We start from the raw sequence: 19,874 nt of genomic DNA on the forward strand, positions 1-19,874 counted from the left end.
TGGGATGAGGCCTGTTTAAGGTCATCTCATGCAGCATGGCCAGGAAAGCTGCCGTCTCACAGTAGCCGGGAAGCCCAGAGGGCAGGAGAGAGCCAGCAAAGAAGGGACTGGGGGATAAGATGTAAGTCCCAGGGGCACAGCTTGGGGATCTCCTCCCTTTAACTAGTCCCCACTTCTCTCACCTTCCTTGAATGTCGCTGATTATGAAGTTGTCAGTACATTAATCCAGTGGCGAAGTTAGAGCCCATCAGACAGCAACCAGAGTCACTTCCAACAGCCCATCAGACAGCGACCTGGCCCCCAGCATTTAGGCTTTAGGAACACTCTAGATCCAAAGTATGACACAAGGGAAGAGGGCTAGGGAGGTGGGCAGACCCAGATAACCAAATGTTCTTTAGTTGACCCTGTAAGCGCTGCTTGGATTATGTGTCCTGGGGATGAAGGGGAACTGTTGCTAACGTTCTCTAAGGCCTGTTATTAGCTTAATAATTCCCATACATTATGTCACATAATCCCTCTGGAGTTGTGTGCCATTATCTGCCTTTTATAGCTGGGAAAAGTGAAGCTCCGAGAATTAACTAGGCTGAAGCTCTGTCCAGTAAGCGGCTTAGTCTGTATTCTACCTGACTCCCAAACTCCTGTCTTCTACTGGCTTCAGTGTTGTTAAAATTTACAATTAGAGCTTTAAATGGCAAGAAAGTAGGCAATATCAAAGCAGATGGGGTGACGTGCAAATGACAATCTAAACAATAACTAAATCTATTGGATCAGTGGGTGGGTCTCAGTCTATAGCACTATTATGCTGTATAATTTATTTATGATGAGAGATTAGATAGAAATCTGCTTACTAGGATAATTACTCACCTATAACTATGACTTCAAAATCAAACACGTTAATAAGCAATCACCAAAATAAACATGGGTAGTATTTTCTTCTCTCCTTGAGCTCCTAGAATAATATTGCTATTCTCCACAATTGGGGGAAAAATCACACTTGCAATAGATAAACTTAAAGTTGATTAATTAGGGGTGTTGTGAGGTCACACAATATCCTGTGTGTTCCTGCATAGTCACATGTGCACGTGTGAGTACTGTCCACTGAGCCTGGGCTAGTCATTTTGGGGGAGAAGAAAATGAAAAGGATTCCAGTACACCCTAATTCCTCAACATTCTTGGCTTATCATACTTGGCAAAACCATGAGACTTAAAACTTGGTTCATGGAGTGAAAAGAAAACCCTATATTATTCAGTAGTCATATGTTAAATTCCTACCACAGGCTTGGTACTAAGGGAGTTATCTTTGAAATGTTTTAACCTATCTAGAAAACAATGAAATTCTTGCTAAAACAGAGAAGCCAAGAGCCAACATGACTAAGACCCTGGAAAAGTGTTCCTTCCTGTCTACATCCAGCACTGTATTTGTGAGTCACCTTGATCAATTTTTGATTAACTAGAGTTAAATGTTCCTTAAAGGGCAACCGGAAAAATGCTCATACTTCCAAAACCTGTCTATGTTAGTTTAGATAGGCTGGGGAGAAGATGTCTGCTCACGTGTGGCTCCTGTGGGTACCCGGTGACCAACTCCTTTGCTTGTTGTGCCATCTGAGTAGAACTGGCTGATGGGTTTCTGAAGTGATGGGCACATTCAGTTATAGCAACATTTGCCTCCATTCCTAGAAAATAAGGAGGAAAGCTCACTGAGAGGGAGGTGGGAGAGCATAATTTCATATTTTATGAGGCAACCCCAGTACTGGGAGTTATTGATTCAGCTCTTTTATTGCACAGTAAATCCAGATTTTTTGAAAATTAATTCCTACACATTAAAATAAGAAGTAATACAGTAATAAGGTGTCGCAGTTTGCTACCACTGTTCTGAGACTAGAAGCCTGTATTTCTGCCAGCTTGCTTTGGTTAGCACATGATCTTGGGTAACAATATTTCCCTATAAACAGTTACATCAATGACATATGTCATGGTTCATACAACAGCTTGGCTTTTGAAGGAATATAGCTGAGAAACGGTACGGACTCCTACCCTCACATGTGTGGCCTGGGTCTCCATCTGCTTTTCATGTCTGTAATGTGTCTTGGATTGTCCCTAGTTATGCTCTTTGTTGTCATTGTTACAATGAGAAGCACCTGGCTTCCTACCTTGTTTTCTAACTTTAGAGCTGTTCATTTGTTTATTTAATCAAAACTCATACATAATTGTTGGAGGAGTAAATCACTACCTACTGGGTGTCTCCCATGAGTAAGGCACTGGGTACAGCTGTAAGTAACATGCAGCTGAGGCCGAGATGTAAAGCCCACTCCCAGAGCTCTACAGTAAGGGAATGGGTACATTTACTACGCATGCAAATAATTACAACACAGGGACAACATAAACCGTGAGTTAGCTGAGGATTAAGGAAAGCTACTTCCTGTTGCAGGCATCATTTGAACATGGACTCGGGATGGTGTATGGAGAAGCTGAGGGTGGCAGAGACATAGGAAGGAGCAGATAGGTGAGGTTGGAAGGGTAGGCTGAGCTGGTCCAACTGTGGATGGAAATTGCTTCTGAGGAGTGTCCGTGTCATTCCAAAGGTGATGGGGAATGGTCGGGTGTTTTAGAAAATGGAGTTATCAGGGCTGTGCTGATAAAGGATTAGCATGGTGAGAACAGAGTGTAGTAGAACACAGAGAGGTCAGGTAGTGGGACTGATGAGGTACTGTAGCTATTGACTCCAAAAGGGCCTGGCTTCAGCCTGGCAAACATGAAACAGGAACCCAAGGGGGCAATAGTAACAAATGTACAGGGACAATGACATTGAGAGGCTGCTGTTAGTCTGAGAGACTTCTGGGCCCAGATAACGCTGAGACTCTTCCATGCTATCATTGTTGATACATTGTGTCAACTTAAAAAGTCTAGAAGTTTAACTCAGCAGTTCCACATCCTGGGGTGTAGCGGACATGTCCTTTCCGTGGCTCACTGGGTCAACTTGCAAAGTTTAGAAGTTTAACTAAGAGATTCAGCAGGGGGCCAGGGTCCTCCCTGTGTAAACTCCTGTGCAAGAGGAGGGCACAGAGATGGTGTGAGTGCTACATTCGTCTGAGGGTGAGTTACCTGCATACCATATAAGGGAGAAGAGGCTTGCTCTTGGTTGTTCCCTGTCTTGTGCTGCCGTGACCTGTTGCTCCTGTGCTGCCCACTGTGCCCTGGGCTAGCTGATTGTGGACTGAAATCTCCACAAACTGTGAGCTAAGTAAAACACCTCCTCTAACTGTGGGCATTGGGTATTTTGTCTCAACAATGAAAGAAAAGTAACTAAGACACAAGCCAACCACTGGCCACAGGGATTCCTCTCTCTGCCAACTTACTTTTCTCAGAAGCCCATGTGTCAGAGCTTACATTCCAGGGAAAGATAAGAAAACAATAGCAGCAAACTTCTTCCCCTTGGGTTGGACTCTTCCCAGCCCCCATTTTGTCCTGTGTTCCTTCCTAAGTTATTATAAATGTGAAGCTTTAAAAACTGGCTGTGTTTTTTGTCTTGAAGAATTTAGGTATTAAGACAATAGGATAATATTAGAATGTATCACCTATGGGTGACATATTTGATTAGTTTAAAACTATTGTGTGTTATTTCTAGTGCACGCCCCTATAAATGATCCGAAACTAGTTCCTAATTGTTTAATATTTATAATTAGTTTTATCAAAAAACAACCATGAGCCAAAGAAAAATATGTGAAGGGTTAATCTTATCAGTAACTCTCCTTTACTCTGGTTTGAGTGCATCCTGCAGAGCTGAGTGTTGGGAAGAATCCCCATGGTGACAGTGTTGAAAGGGAGGACCTGGAAGGGATGACTAGGTCACTGGGACTCTGCCCTCATGAATGAATGAATGAATGCACTTGTCATGGGGATAGATTCTGTCACATATGACTCAGCATTGGAAGGTGCTCACCAGAGGCTGGTCCCTGCAACTTGGACCTACCACCCCTCCCCCTGAGAAGTAAGTTCGTTTTCTTTACAAAATACCCAGTCTCTGGTGATTTGTACACACTAAGACACCTTTCATAATCAGAGAAAAAATGGTGGACAAAAGATTTCCTATGTCAGTGGAACAAATGAAAATCCTCCTGTTGGGTGGGAAGTCATTTTTAGCCTCATGTCTGGCAATGTTTACCTGCCTCCCCTGGTGGAGTGAAGGCTCCCTAAGACCTGGAACCAGTGAGTCACCTATACTCTGTTCAGAAATGCCCTGGAAGGGATGTGGGAAGCCTCAAGGAGAAGGAAAGCTCAGTACAGCCCACAAGAGGAGATGTGCATTCTTTTATAAAAAAAATCACACAGTTGTTTAAAATTTATGTTAGGATTGATCCTTGTTAGAGGGCAAGTAAAAGCCCCAGTTAAACACAGTGGGCAGGAAACTGACAGCTGCCCTGATCACTGGATTTTAATGGCTTCCAGGCCAAGGAACTGAGGTACCTGTCAGGTATCAAGCATTCCCTTGTGCTGCAGGCCTTGGTTCAGGACATGGGCTTGCTTTTCTCAGAACATGCTCACACAAAGACGAACCTCATTAACGTGGAGACCGCACCCTATTATCTGGTTTGTGGTTGCTAGGGTGCTCCCCAGGGTATATCTCCATACACACTCACACTGAGAACCAGGTCTCACCACAGGGCAGACTCATCAGTTGTGCATTCCACTGCCTGTAATACTCACCTGAAGGCTTGATGGCTTGGGCACAAAGGTCACACCTGTGGTTCTCACCCAGTGTTTTAAGGACTCTGGTGCTTTAACCTTTTCCTGGAACCTGGAATGATTTGCAATCAGACTATTTACACTCAGCGAAGTTCACCCTTTTTTTTTTTTTTTTTTCCTTTTTTAGCATTTAGAAGTTTGTGTTCTTGTGTGTTTTTGGTATGGTGATTGCATCCAGGGCCATGTGCACACTAGGTATCTATCACCCAGCAGAACTCCTCTTCCCTAGGAATTCTGGCAAATGCACACAGCTCAGTAACTACCAATGTTCAAGATATGGAACAATTCCTTACACCCCCGATTCCCTCATCCTCACTTTAGCCCACCTTCATTTCAGCCTCTGACAACTACTGAGTTGTTTTCTATCTTTATAGTTCTGCCTGTTTATACAATACTGTACTTCAGAGTCTGGCTTTTTTGTCTTAGTATTTGACATTCATCCACATTCCTGGGTATGTGATTGGTTTGTCTTCTTTGTTACAGATAATAGTCCAACATCTGACATACAATGGTGTACATATTCACATGATGGACATTTGGACCGTTTCTCATTTTCATCTATTGTAAATAAGATTGCTATCAGCATTCAAACAGATTTGTATGAATACAAACGATCATTTTTCTCGCATAAACACCTAGGAGTGGAATGATGGCCCAGGTAAATAAATATCAGATTTTGTAAAAAATCCGACTTTTTGAGAAACAGGCAGACTGCTTTTATAGTGTTTGTACTGAGTCTCAGAAAATAATACCCCAAAGTGTGGTGCTTTGATATGCTGAACTGGAGAAACAGACTGATTCAAAGCCTCTGCCCATATTGTCTGGGAAAACTTTAATATGGTAATTTTGATAGTCCTTATATATATAAAGCCCACAGACCAAAGAAAGAGAACATAATGCTTTCCATGCCCACCCTAAGATCTCGTTAGGTATCTCAGAGAAGACGACAAGGGATGCACCCACACTAGATAATCCGGACCTGGTCACAAGACAGGGTCTGACCTTTCAGCTCATTCAGAGAATCATTTTGCAAGCCGACCTCTGTTTCTACGTCCATTCAGCCCCTCCTTATCACTTAACCACTCTCAGAGATGCTTATGTTTTCCCTGTGAAGGTGTCCAAGCATCTGAATCTCACCAGATTAATCGGTACTCATACTCCTGTGATTCTTCCCGTGAGCATTAATAAACCTGTGCATCTTTTCTCCTATTAGTCTGTCTGTGGTCAGCCATCCAGTGGACTTCCAGAGGGCAGAGAGAAAGCTTCTTGCACCCTGCAGTGCTGCTTCATGTAGGTGAGCTCTAGGCATTCTGTGTCCTCAGTAGCCCTCAACAGTGAGGTAGGACGATGGCTGTGGATGGTCCCTAGGTCTTTGTGCACAGTGCATAATAACTGGATGTGGCATGTGAGGGTAAGGAAAGAGCTGCAAAACTCTAATCAGGCGACAGTACTATGTAGATTAGTAGGACCGAAGAAATAAGGACAGGTGGGAAGGAGATGAACACTTTGTCAGGGGTAGTCAAGGTTGTCTGCGGTCATCCACACTTTTGGTCCCAGGCCTGTGTGCTTCTCTCCCTGCCCCTCACTCCCCAACCTGCAAACCCTTGAGAGCACTACCAGCCCAGGACTTAGCCTGATTCATCAAGGGCAGCAGCCTGACCTTAACATAAAGGAGCAGCTGTAAATGACTCAATATTTTATTGCCATCCTTCCTAACAGCGGCCTCCAAGACCACATACATCTCCTAACAGCGCAGCAGGGCATGTCTCCCCCTCAAGCACCTGTGCCAACAGCATGTGCTTCCCAGCTCTGCCTAGTAAAAATGCCTGTGCTTCACACATGAGGCGTCCAGGAATCGTCTTCTGCAGTGAGAGGCTGAGGACCTGCCTGGGGTAAGCTGAGGGCCCGTGCCCTCCCTGGGGCCTTCTCAGATCTGGGCTGTGATGATATTGCCAGCTTGTTTGATTTTAGCCCTTCCAACAAGCCCAGAGTGGTGTCCCATTGTGGTTTTGACTTGTACTCCTAGGGTGACTGAAAATGTGGATCAGCTTCTCTCATGCTTATTCGCCATTCGCGCATGTTCTTTTGGCTCAAATTAGTGCTCATTTTGAAACAGGTTGTTTTCTCAGTATTTGAACTTTGGTAGTTCTTTGTATATTCTGCATACTAGTCCTTTATCAGACAGGTTTTGCCGACCCAGTCCTTGGCTACACGTGTCGTTTTCTTAACAGTATTTGGGAGATGAAGTCCCATTTATCAATTTTTTTTCTATTTTAAATCATACTTTGGTGTCCTAAGAAATCTTATAGCTCCAAAGATTATTTTCTGTGTTTTCTTCTAGGAATTTGATTATCTTGACTCATTTTACAAGATATTTTGAGTTAATTTGTGCAAGGAGTGTACAGCCAGGTATAGATATATAGAAAGAGATAGAGACAGAGATACAGATAGAGATATCACCATTGTTCTAGAATCCATTTGTTGAAAATACAATCCTTTCTCCTTTGAATCCCCCCCATCGCAGTTTCCTCATTATTTTACAGAAAAGAAAATATTCAAGGTCCTTACTCCATCATTTTTATTGATGCAACTGATAGGTTTATGAAGTGTAGACTCAGCCTTGTATTCCCTGGATAGAATCCAGCTGGACATGACATACTTTTCTGTGTGTTACTGAATTTGATTATTAGCATTTTGTTGAAAAGTTTATTTCAACTCATATAGTTTTTCTTTTCTTTATTTCCATTTGCCATTTATTAAAGTCTATTTTTTGGACCATTTATCATTTTTAAACAAGGAGTTAAAGTATTTTGCAAACAAGTGTTTGTTAAATGTCATCAGGACTATCTACATAAGTTTATTTTTTTCTCTTCTTTTTTTAAATTTTCTTGATCTCCCTTTTCAGAGCACTGTATTTTTCCTTGTAAGAGTCTTTCACTTCTTTGGTTAATTAGTTCCTAAGTATTTAATTTTTCTTGAGTTATCATGAACAGTATTACTTTCCTAACTTCTTTCTCAGTGAGCTCATGATTGGATTACAGGAACACATAATTTTTGTCTGTTGATTTTGTCTATCTTATCTGCAAATCATGATAATTTCTTCCTTTACAATACATAAACTTTTCATTCATTTCTCTTGTCTAATTGCTCTGACTGATCCAGGTTCTATATTGAACAGGAGTGATGATAGTGGACACCCTTGTCTTATTCCTGATTTTAGAGGGAAAGCTTTCAGCTTTTCCCTATTTAATATAATGTTGACAGTAGGTTTGTCATAAGTAGGTTTTATCAGGTTGAGAAACAGTTTTCTTTTTCTATTTTGAGAGAAGGTCTTTCTATATCTGTTGTCTTCAGGTTTTTTTTTTTTAACTGGTGAAAGGATGTTGGGTCTTGTTTGTTGAGATGGTCTTGTGGTTTTTGTCCTTGCTTCTGTTTATGTGATGCATCATATTTATTGATTCATGTATGTTGAACCATCCTTGCATCCCTGGGATGAAGCCTTCTTGGTCACGATGTGTGATCTTTCCAATGATTGTTGCATTCTTTATCAGTATTTGGTAAGGATTTTTGTGTCTGTGTTTGTTAGAGAGATTAGCTTCTAGTTCACTTTTTGGTTGGATCTTTGCCTGGTTTTGGAATCAGATAATGCTGGCATCCAGGAATGACTTTGGGAGTACTGCTTCCCATTCAGTTTCATTGAAGAGTTTGAGGAGTGCTGACATTAGATCTTTCCTGGAGTTCTTATAGAGTTTAGCAGCGAATCCATTGGGACCTAGGCTTTTCTTAGCAGGTTTTTTTTTTTTTTTTAAATACTGCTTCCATTTTATTGCCTGTTATTGGATTATTCAGTCTTTTAAATCTCAGTTCAGTTCTGTAATTCATAAGTATCTAGGAATCTACCCAATTTGTTCTGAATCCTCCAATTTATTGGAGTACAGGTTTTTGAAGTAGACTGAAGAAGGAAATCATGCTAGATGTGGTGGCACAGGCCTGTAATCTTAGCACATGGAAGACTGAGCGGGAAGAGTTCTGGATTAGGAAATCAAGGCCAGTCCTGGCAACTTAGTAATATTCTGTTAAAAAAAAAGACCAATGAAAGAAACCATGAGTGCTAGATCAAAGAAAAAAAACAGATGGGAAAAGAGGAAAGAGAAGAGAAGGAAGGTGTTGAGGTGGATGGGATTTTTTTTTGGTTTCCCCCATGTCAGAAAGTAGAATGAAGCTAGAGCCCTTCAAAAGAGCCAGGCACTTTTCCATTCCCCTTCTTTTCCCTATCAAGGTTTTCTTAGCCATATCCAATCTGGGTTAAATTTTCACCGTTTTGTGAGTGAGGTGAGGGGAAGGCATTAGGGGCGCACGTTGGGCTGTTCAGCCCTTCCTCTTCCCCAGTACTGGAGCAGGCTCTGTGCAGCAGGTGACAAGGCTAGGTGTCAAAAGTGTGACCAGACCCCATTCCTGTCTCACAGGCTTTGTTTCTGAGGTGCTGAGGCTGGAACCTAGAGGCTCCTTCATGCTAAGCAAATGCCCTCCCCTGAGTGCCGCCCGACCCTGACCTTGTCATCTGTGAGATGGGGGTCAGAAAGAAAGGTGTGAGTGCAGCTCCATCTGCCTTTCCCACGTGGGGGATGGCCCCTCCTTTCACCTTAGGAAGGCAAAGGACAAGCCCTTACTTGCTTTTCCAGCCGTGCAGTTTTTATAGCCTTGTAATTTGTGTATGTTTTCTTTGAGGGGTTCTGTTGCCAGCTTGTTCTTAAGCCTGACACTCTAATCTCTTCCCATGATGACATGTCATGATGGTAACCTGGAGACATTTTCAGGTAAACGGCAAGACACAGGCACTCCTTGACTTATTGGGGTGGCACATTCTGGGGAATGCATAGGGAAAGTGTAAGAGTTTTTCCCTCACTGTAAGGGGTTTGGTAAGACCGTGATGGCATCTGGTACTTTTGAACGGTGTTCAGAGCTACAAAAAGAGCATTTTCTAGAGACTTTTTTTCCCCAGTGCTTGTTCCAGGAAGAGGCTTGGAAGACTCCTGTGATTTTTTTTAAGCCACCGAAAGCACCTGCTATTCGTACAGCAGCTGTCCTCACGAGCTGAGTCTTCATCTGTGCACCCCGCCTTCTTGGCAGCCCCAGGATTTTCCTTTGTGAGTAGAAATTCCATCAGTTTGCAGGCTGTGAAAACCAACGCAGGCATTCTCTTTTGGTTGGACTCCGTGCCTTAGAGACCTGAGGTGTATTCTTTTCTATTGCAATCTCTTAAAGGAAACAGCACAAGCACTCAGAACAAATGACTTAACCCATACAAGCTCTATGAAAAGTTTTCTGTGGGTTTTAAATAGAATATGAAAGCACAGCATGACCCACTGTGTTAGGGGTGGTTGTCACTGCAGCAGGGGAGGCTGAGGCTGAGAGCGAGACCACTGGCGCTCAGAATCAAGACTCATTTTCGTATAAGGACAACACATTCATTTGTCATACAGCAAAGGACACGTCCCACACAGGACACACAGGACAGTTTGAGATAATAGCAAAGAGGAGTGACAGAGGATGAAAATGAGATACAGGCTTTCTTGAGAATCTCTATGAGGCTTACGCTGGGATGGTGTATGACACAGGCACCAGTGCGTGTGAAGGATGTGGAAGGTCCGCTTCTGGGCTGCAACACAGCTCACGGGTGCACTGTGTCCTCACAGTTCTTGGGGGAACTGTTTTATTGACTAGGTAATAATCACCATGATCAAAGGGGTACAAACCGAACAGGTAGAAAGGATTAACAATTGTTTTATTTTCTTAGAGACTTGACTCTATCCTACAATTTTAAATATTTCCTTCAAGAAAAAAGTGTATTTCACCAAGGGTAAACATGAGTCTAATGCTTCCCAATGTGCTGCCGAGATCCAAGGTCAGGCATATGGAAAGCAGCTCTGAACTGTGATAAAATGGCCTTATGGACACTACAAAACAGACAGTTCTAATAAGAGCTGGTCCAAATTTCAACGCTGTCGGCTTTACAATGTTGGTAAACCCATCCCCTCTCTCCTTTCACTCCCTTCTTTCCTTCCTTCTCTCCTTCCTTTCTTACAGTACTAGAGAATGAACCCATAGCAAACAGCCTACCACCAGCCTCTAGATTGCTTTTGATGTGCTTCTTGACTTTAGATTTCATCAGTTCTATTCATGAGTTTTGTCTGTGTGACAAGCTTTTGGGTTGTTAATATACTCGAGCATGTCTGCTTTCTCTTCTTCCAATGTATAACCAACATGCCTCCTACTTGTTCTGTTCAGTGACTGACAAGCAGAGTCATGTCATCTCATGGCAACGTTCACTCTGAGACCAAGATGCAGTTGTTAGGTTTCCCCTTTAGTCCTGAGTGTTGCGGAAAGCCACCACCACCTGCTTCTTCTCTGTGAATAACGTGGGGGAGAACAGCTGTCTCCTTTCCCTAGAGTGTCAGTCATTTCCAACATGCTGTCCAAGGGCCATGGGGGAAGGAGAATAACACTGTGCTGATTCTGGCCAGGTTGAACTGATCCAGGGTCACCTGGGAAGAGGCAGTGAGATGACAAGGCAGAAGCAGGACGGTACATCCTGTGGTGATTCCGTGTTGACTAAGAGGGTGACTCAGAGACCCTCAGTGTGGAGCTGAGTGTAGAATGCCCCATGGCAGGTCACCCTGAAACATTGCAACAGAACTTCTCATCAGCCTGGAGATAATCTGACAGCTACCAAAGACAGTGGAAGGTGGGCTATCCCTGAAATTGTTGTCCTGGGAAGCAACTTCTTTTGCTGATGTTCTTGGCCCAGAATTTTTATTTTGATATTACTTAACTTATACTACTGGGCAATGACATAAAAGGAAACCTGCATACTCTCTAGGAAATAGCTTTAGTAGAAAGAAGATAAAAATCAATCAGTCATATGGTCAAATAATCATTGTGGAAATTGCATGAAGCAAAGAAAGCAAGCACCAACTTAAAACTACCTGTTCAACTATGATGTTGGGTGCATATCAATATTCATTTGTCAAAATCCACAGGAAGACGGATGCACCTTGACACTGTAATGTTAAGAGAAGTAAATCAAACACATAAATTTAAATGTCACATGGTTTCTCTTCTATGAGAAAACTCAATATAAAAAAAGAGTGCAAAAGAAAGACAAAAGGAAAAAAGAGGGGGAAAAGTAATTTGGCATAAACAGTATATCTAAAGTGTATTTTGATCTAGTATAATTGTCTTATATGGTCTACCCGTTTTTTGGCCTATTGGTCTGGCTGTTAATCTGTATGTATGATAATTAACTTTATAAAGACTTACCAGATAAATAAATGAATCTGATGCTGGCAAAAAATAGGGGCTAAGGAGGAGGGAAAAAAGAATCAAGATGTGTTACATACATGTATCAATTCTCCCATTTCTTTCTTTGCACAACTACTATTACAATGAACAAAACTTCTATACATTCATAGGTAGTTTCTGGGTTGCATTTTTCCCAAGGATATTCATTTATCCTTGCTCTAAAATTCTACACTGCTACACATCAAGATATCTAGTGAAGCAAGTTATTCCTCCTTCTTTTCCAAGGCATCTCTAGCAGTTACTGGTCCTTTGTATTTCCAGTTAAACTTCAGAATCAGCTTGCCAATACACATGTGAAAACATACAAGAAATTTTTTGCTTTGAAATTGTAAAAATACATATATCAACTTGAGGAAACCTAACATCTTTAAAATATAGTCTTCCCATTCATGAATCTTTTCTCTAACATCATTAATTTAGGTCTAAGATTTCTCAGAAGAATGTTTTATAGCTCTCTATATTTTATAGTTTATATACTTCATAAAAATAGTTTGTAGGTCTTAAGGTTTGTATTATAGATGCTTACAGTTTTTAATCAACACATAGTTTATTCCATAGTTTTCTTAGTAGACATTATGCTCAGTTTTAAAGGAAACACTTTCAAAAATTTACCACTACATCATAAATGTGTTTTTATTAAATCTTCCATCAAAGAAATTCCATTTAATTTTCTTTTAAATAGTAATCCCTTCTTTTGCAGTGCTAGGAATTAAGCCCAGGCCCTCATGAATGCTGTGGCATTGAGTTACACACCCAGCCCTAATTTGCTTTTTTCAAAGGCTTGAGTGAATGTTTGTTTATTTATTTTGTGGTACTAGGATAGAACTTACTCATGCGAGGCAATGCTTCACCACTGTCTACATTCTTAGTCCTAAATTTTACATTTTATCAATTATTTTAACTCCCTGTTTGGATGATCATGTGACCTTTAATTTTTTATCCTGTTAAAATACCAGTTTGCTGTAGTGATTAAGTAATGTCAAATCGGCTTTGTTCTCCTGTAATAAGCTAGTTTGATTATACTGCTTACACATTTTGAGATTAGTGAGACTGTCTGTGAGTACAAAAGGCTGAGAGTCTAATTCCTTAAATTCAAAATTGTTAGACTGCAGAAAAAGATTTTGTGTACATAAGGATTTATTTGTGGTATATTTAACAATATCAGGGCTCAGTAACTTCAATGAGAAATTAGAGCTTTCCAGGAGCTTTTTCCAAGAGGGTCCAAAATCTTTCTGTTTAAAATAAAAGCTAAGCATAAGAGTGCTTGCTTATAAATTTACTTATGTCTAGGCATTGATGCCTCAGGAAGAAGGATTACTATTCTTAGTTTTTGTTAGCATATTAGATTCACAGCAATAAAGACAGGAATTAAGACAGGAAACTGATAAAATACAAGTTAAAGTTCTGATTGTAAAAGCTCCTTGAATGTGAAGTATTACTTGCAAGAATGAAACTCGCCTCAAACTGACATGTTCATATAGACCCTCAAGAAGGATGGACCACCTGGAAGATCTAGACTTGGGTCCCCAAATTCACACCACGTTCTTTAACCCCCTCTTTGTCCTAATGATGAGAGATCCCCATATCCTTTTTTCCCCCATGCCTTTGAATAAATATGGCAGATGTGGAAGTGCAAACACAGTATAAGTAACACCAGGACCAGGGCAGCCCAAGGCTACCTGCAGACAGGTGCCTGTCAGAACCTAAGAATGTTCTAGACTTGCCCACCTATCAAGAGCAAGCAGTAGACAAGTCACTCTGAGCCGCAGCAGATTTCTGACAGGAAAATGAGTCAAGGCCTCGTCATTTGTGCTTTCCAAAATGCAAGCAGCTGCCTGTCCAGTATGAGCAGTAAGAAGGATTTTGGATTTTTGCTTGGGGACAGAGGGAGCTCACGGCTGAAGCAGGGACTCACTTCCTCTGGATTTCCCACCAATTTTGAGAGGGAGAGTACAAGGGCTTGAACCTATGATCTTCACACTGAACTGCACTCCCAGCCTTTCACATTTTTTAAAAAATAAGTTTTGAAACAAAGTTGCTCAATTGCCCAGGCTGGACTTGAACTTGTGATCCTTCTGCCTCAGCCTCCCAGGGTGATGGGATTACAAGTGTGCACGCCAAGCCTCACTTCTCCATCTCTTTTTACTCCCACTTTTCAAGATAATCCTCATGTACGGTGACCTGAGAGAGTATGGATGTCTTCCTTTATTCATAGGATACGACAAATAAAACAAGTGTGTAACAATCAAGGTTTTGTTTTTTACATCTATATTTTTAAAATCTTCTCCTCTAAGAGAGGTTAAGAGAAGACTGGTTGGGCTCCCCATGAATAATGTGGTAATATCTTGAGGATGTCTTGAAAACCGAGATTCCAAAGCTTCAGACAATAGCAGATGTGTACTTCCGCACATGGTCAAAGAAGAAAAGTTAGGGTGCCTGTGCAGAAAAACACCAAATAAGGTCATATTTAATTTGGCTCATATGAGCTGGGTATGGTGGCACATTTCTGTAGTCCCAGCACTTGGGAGGCTGAGGCAGGAGGTTCATTGCAAATTCAAGACCATCCTGGGCTACAAAGTGAGCTCAAGGCCAGCCTGAACTACATAACAAGACCCTGTCTCAAAAAGACCAAAAACATTAAAAAAAAATCACTTGTATGATCTATGAGCAATCATACTAACAGAAAAAATGACAAACTATATGCTTAGAAGAGAAAAATCATTCATAAAACAAATATTCATTGAGTGTTCTTTAGACATTTAAATGAGTTCACTGATCTTAATATTTATTTACAACTTATTCATCCTGTTATCTGCTATTATCCACAACAGATACTCAATTTTAAGAAAAGCATATGGGAAAAAATGCAAGCATTCCACTTCTTTTGATTTTTTTCTATAAATTTGGAAAAGATTATCTTGTTTGATTTTCCCTGTGAAATACCTTGGCCCAGCTCGCAGAGCACATTTGGCAGAATGAACGAGAGGGGAAAACTTAACACTAGCTCTGGCCATCTGTCTCCATCTGTAGCCTTAAGTAACCACCAGGACAGCCACCAAGGCTTTCACAACCTGTATGCTAGACGTTGCTCTGTGACAAGTCCCACATGAATCACGTTTTTTGCAGCAGCACAGTTAATGGGGTCATTACCCGGTATTATGTACCAAGAGACATTTGAGGAGGTTATCGTCAATAGCTTATAAGGGCAGAGTGATGGTTTAGGTCCGGTGTGCCTGACTCTGGTGTCCTTGCTCCTACCTACTACTCTGTATACAGCACTTCCTTCTTCACCTCTGACAGGAGGACACATCCTGGGCATGGCACTCTGCATCCCTACGAGTTAGTCTTTAGGCAGGTGTTTAAAACTTCCTCCACCTTTTCCTCCTCCTCCTCTTCTTCCTTTTTTTTCCTCCCTCTTCCTCTTCTTTTCCTCCTCCTTTTGGTGTTACTGGCAACTGAATCCAGGGCCTTTGCCCTGAGTTACTTCCTCAACCCTTTGGCTTTTTAAAGTTTTTGAGATAGAGTCTCTTGGTCTTTTTGCTTTGCAAGGATTCTATCAGGACTGCTGTGAAGATGATACACAGGCATTTTTCCCCCACAAAGCCCTCCTTGGCTCAGTCTTCTCTTACTTCCTTTAGGCACTTTCCCCCTGCTCTTAACACTGTACCTTCCAATTGAACCCCCAAAGCTGGTAAGACTTTTGTTGGGGTGCTAGGAATACAGAGATCAAAGACACAGTCCTTGTTCTGAAGTAGTTCACAGAAAATATGTATGATTCCTCAGGATGCTGCGGAGTATGAAAGATACCTAAGGCTACCTAGCAGACTTGGAGGAGAGAGACTGAAGAGAGAATGGGGCTGCTGGAAAGCAGGTGAGAGGAGGCGGGAATCTTACCACTGCCTCTCGCTCCCCTTTGACCCTGGTAATTGATGCCCTGGCCTCATGCATGTTACATGTTCTCTACTTCTGAGCTGCACCTCTGCCCCAGGATTCTGACTCTTGATCCTAATCTCTGGAAGAAGTAAGGACTCACCTGATTAGGGAGCCCTGTATGTGTGTGCACAGGCATGCACATGCTCGTGCTTTCTACACAAGATAACAAGGAGGAGAGGGAGTGGCCTGTGCTGGGAATTGCAGTGCGTAATTTAGCAAGGCTGTGTGCAAGGTAGGAAAAGGTGAAGCCGAGAAGCCATGTGTGAATGATGGGCAGGGCGAGCCGTTTTCATTTTTCCTGAAAAGGGTTTGAAGTCATGGGAGGATTTCCAGGTCTCTGCCAAGGTTCTCCTGGCAGCGATGTAGAGGAAGGATGGATGTGGGAAATGGCACGGGGACGGTGGTGTCCGAGTTCAGACCTCAGCAGAGCAATCAGGAGACTGCTGTGGTGCCCAGGCCAGCCCTAGGCTTGAGTAGCACAGTGAGGTTGGAGAGGAGTGGGAAACAAGATGTATTTTGGCAGACAGATAAACAAACAGGAGCAAATGAAACTAATCTCAGAAATAAAACTTCTATATGTCACCCCTGAAAAGAATCATATTTACCTACACTTGTTAGGTACTGCACTATCAGTATATAATGCAGCAGAATAAAATCAGCATACTTTAAAAGTTCTATCTTTAAACTGGCAAATAACAACAGAATATATTCATGATGCACAGTGTGGCATTTGATATACATTATGGAGTGAAATTCAGTACTGTGGCTGTGTACTATACCCAGCACATACTGACTTCAGGCTGTGCTATCTGACTTGCTTTCCTGAAGCTAAAGGTGTGGGTTGATTTCCACAGACCTGATTGGTACTCACTCCATTTGCTGGCTGCAGACTGAAAATTATGCTACCTTTTATAAGACTGGTTCAAGAGTGTGTATACATTGGGCGGGAGGGGACGATGCCGTGAAAGGTCACCTCTCTTCCAAAGCACCACGTGCAAAGATGACTGCTGGCATCACCCTGAAAGGAGGCACAGATTCGAAGTCTGTTTATGTTTACAATGGTGAGCGCTGTCTTCCTGGGCTCAGTGACAGCAAAATATGAAGCAATAATATGAAACACAAGGAGATCAGGCAGCTGAAGGGCTTAGATCAGACTGGAGGAACAGTTTTCCCTTTAGAAAAGGTACTCAAAACAATCTCAGGTCACAAATATTTTCCCTGGAAAAAACTGTTAGCGTACACTGCTCTGGTTTATATTTATCTATTTGCCCAAGAGCTTCTGGCTCATAGGTGGGGCTTCTGGAAGGTGACTGATCATGGGGATTGGGAGTTGACTGGCTGTTAGGACGTGGGTTTGGCTGGATTAGAGAGACTGGAGGCTGGTGGAAGGGTTTATCCCCCTGTCCAGCTCCTCCCATGAGGTAAGCAGCTCTTCTCCTGCCAAACCCTCCCACGATGCCATCCTGCCTGGAAGCCAGCAGATCAGGGACTGAAACCTGAGACAAAATAAGCTTCTCTTTTTTGGGGGGTTAGGAACCAAGTGTCTCGTCCCAGCAAGGAGGACACTCAGATGTAAGGGTGCAGCTCTGTGACACCAAGTGCCTCCCATTACTGAACAACTCTCCCCACCTCCTCCTCCGCCTCTGGACCCTTTACTCCATCCTGCTCCCTCCCCCAGCACCCACAGACCACCATCGGGCTTTCTGTCCCAAGAATTCACTCCAGATACCGCACATAAAATGGACTCCTGGCCTGTTTATCTTTTGGTGCCTGGCTTATTTCACTTGGCAGAATGTTTTCAAGGCCTATTCATGTAGCAGTGCATGCCAGACTTTCCTCCCTTTCTAAGGAGGAGCCGTGGTCCACGCTTGTGTACACTGCACTGGGTTTATCTGTGCTTCTGCCGTTGGGCCTGTGGGTCACTTCCACCTCTTCACTGCAGAACACAGTGCTGCTACAAGCACAGGTGCATGGGTGTCTGTGGGAACCACCATTCATGCTTTCAGGTACACTCGAAAGCGGCACCAGGCAGTAATTCTGTGCTTAGTTTTCTTAAGAACTCCCGTACTGTCACATTGGCTGTGCCATTTTATATTCCCATAGGTGGCACAAGAGAATTTTAAAAATATAATTCTGCGGGGGGTTTCGAACTTCTTTTCTCCAGACTTAGCATTTACTCACTTTGCTATGGAATCCATTAGCTTTTTTTGCTTATATTGATGGTGTTTAGTGTCTCTTTTTGTTATCTCCTTTTGTTTAAGTGTAAGTAATTTCAGCGGATGGCTTTCCAAAAACTGAAGGGCACTGTGACAGCTCCACTTGCTCTCAATATGCAGTCCATCACATTGTGTCTCTGTCTTACTATATGGTTACACTGTCACTTTCTCTCCTTATCTTGTTTAGTGTTCTCACATTTTAAATTAATGATAAAATAACCCATTCATTCTCATATCCATATATTCAAAATTTAGTGAGCATCTACTATGTACATCAAATGGTCACTCATCAGGGGCATGAGTTGGAAAGAAGAAAACAGAAACAGAAGCAGAGTGGACAATGGTAAGTGGGAGAGCGGATAAGCATTAGTGACTGGGCAGTGGCAAGTGGTGGCTGATGAGACTTAGCAGAGGCCCTGGGCTTGTGATGGTGGGGCTCAGACCATGTCCAAGGACTGACAGGAGGAAAGAGGTCATTAAAGAAAGAAGTTTTCTACGTCAGTTTCCCCCGACCTGACCCTGATTGAATTCATGTCAGAGCCACCAGTGTTGAATTTGTCAATTCCAAAATAAAATAAAACAAAACAAAATGTTTATTTTCAAATCTACAGCATTCAGCACATCTTCCATAGGATTATTAAAATGATTATTCTGACATGGAATTTTACCTATAACTCCATTTAACTCTTTGATAGGAACTGATAATTCAAACTGGAATGACAGACACTCAACTTGGAAAAAGATCACCTTTCTGACCACAATTTGTAAAGGAGAAAACCAACATCATAGAATTGTGCTGAGCCTCCCAAATTTCACAGCTCATAATTTTAAGTAGCAAGTACTGGGAACCTGACTAAGGGCCCTGATTGCCTGTGTTAAGGGTATAGTGCGATGATAAACTTAAAAAACAGAGACAAATGCAGTATACATGATGTGACTGGGAAGTCAACATCTCCAGATGGGCCCAGAGCGATACTCCAAGAAGGCCACTGTTTGTTGGGGGTACACAATGATGGGGGGCAAGTGAAGGTTTCAAATTTGGCAGAAGACTAGAGGTTTATAGCTAGTGGGCAAGCAGAATCCTAGGATGACTCAAGAGGGTGGAAATGATCTTATGCTAAGAAGGATCTTGCCCTAGTGATCTTAGTTTTAGTCTTAGTGGGAGGGAGAGGATAGCTTGTCCCTACAGAGTTAATGGAAAATCTGACATGGGTGACACCGACCATCCCAGACCTCCATTTATCCCTTAGAAAAGCATGCAAAATTAGCCATAGTGAATTTGTGGTCCCCAACAAGCAAGGTCAGTAAAGAACTCAGATCTTTTGATTCATTTCTACTCCCTGCTATGGCCATATTTCCATCAGAATGAGCTAATCAGAGAAAAAAGTTGTGAACTACTGTCATTTATATTCCTCAGAACTTGTATGCAAACAAAAATCTCCATAAGTTTCTCCCATGTTCCTCAATTTAAGCTGACAACCTGTGATTATCTCACATGTAGGACAGATTAGTAAGCAACCTCACCTTCCTCATCTGTGACCACAGCCCCAATTCACTGCAAATGGCAAGAAAAATCAACAAAGATGAGGTTTGGAATGTGAAAGAAAATTCAGAGAAGGT

General features: G+C 42.2%; 1 protein-coding gene across 1 annotated transcript in view; it reads right to left on the reverse strand.

Moving 5' to 3' along the window:
• Col17a1 (collagen type XVII alpha 1 chain) overlaps nucleotides 1-19,874 on the reverse strand; it is a 76,632-nt gene that overhangs the window by 47,871 nt on the left and 8,887 nt on the right. The window contains exons 4-5 of the mRNA XM_063244662.1: nucleotides 4,705-4,795; nucleotides 1,552-1,673 (exon numbers count right to left, since the gene is read on the reverse strand). Coding sequence (XP_063100732.1) covers nucleotides 1,552-1,645 — 94 coding nt within the window. The 5' untranslated portion in view covers nucleotides 1,646-1,673; nucleotides 4,705-4,795. The remainder of the gene's footprint in view (nucleotides 1-1,551; nucleotides 1,674-4,704; nucleotides 4,796-19,874) is intronic.

The sequence above is a fragment of the Cavia porcellus genome, unplaced genomic scaffold (genome assembly GCF_034190915.1).
Source record: "Cavia porcellus strain 051 isolate PalLab524CR breed Dunkin Hartley unplaced genomic scaffold, mCavPor4.1 scaffold_2, whole genome shotgun sequence".
Lineage (NCBI taxonomy): Eukaryota > Metazoa > Chordata > Mammalia > Rodentia > Caviidae > Cavia > Cavia porcellus.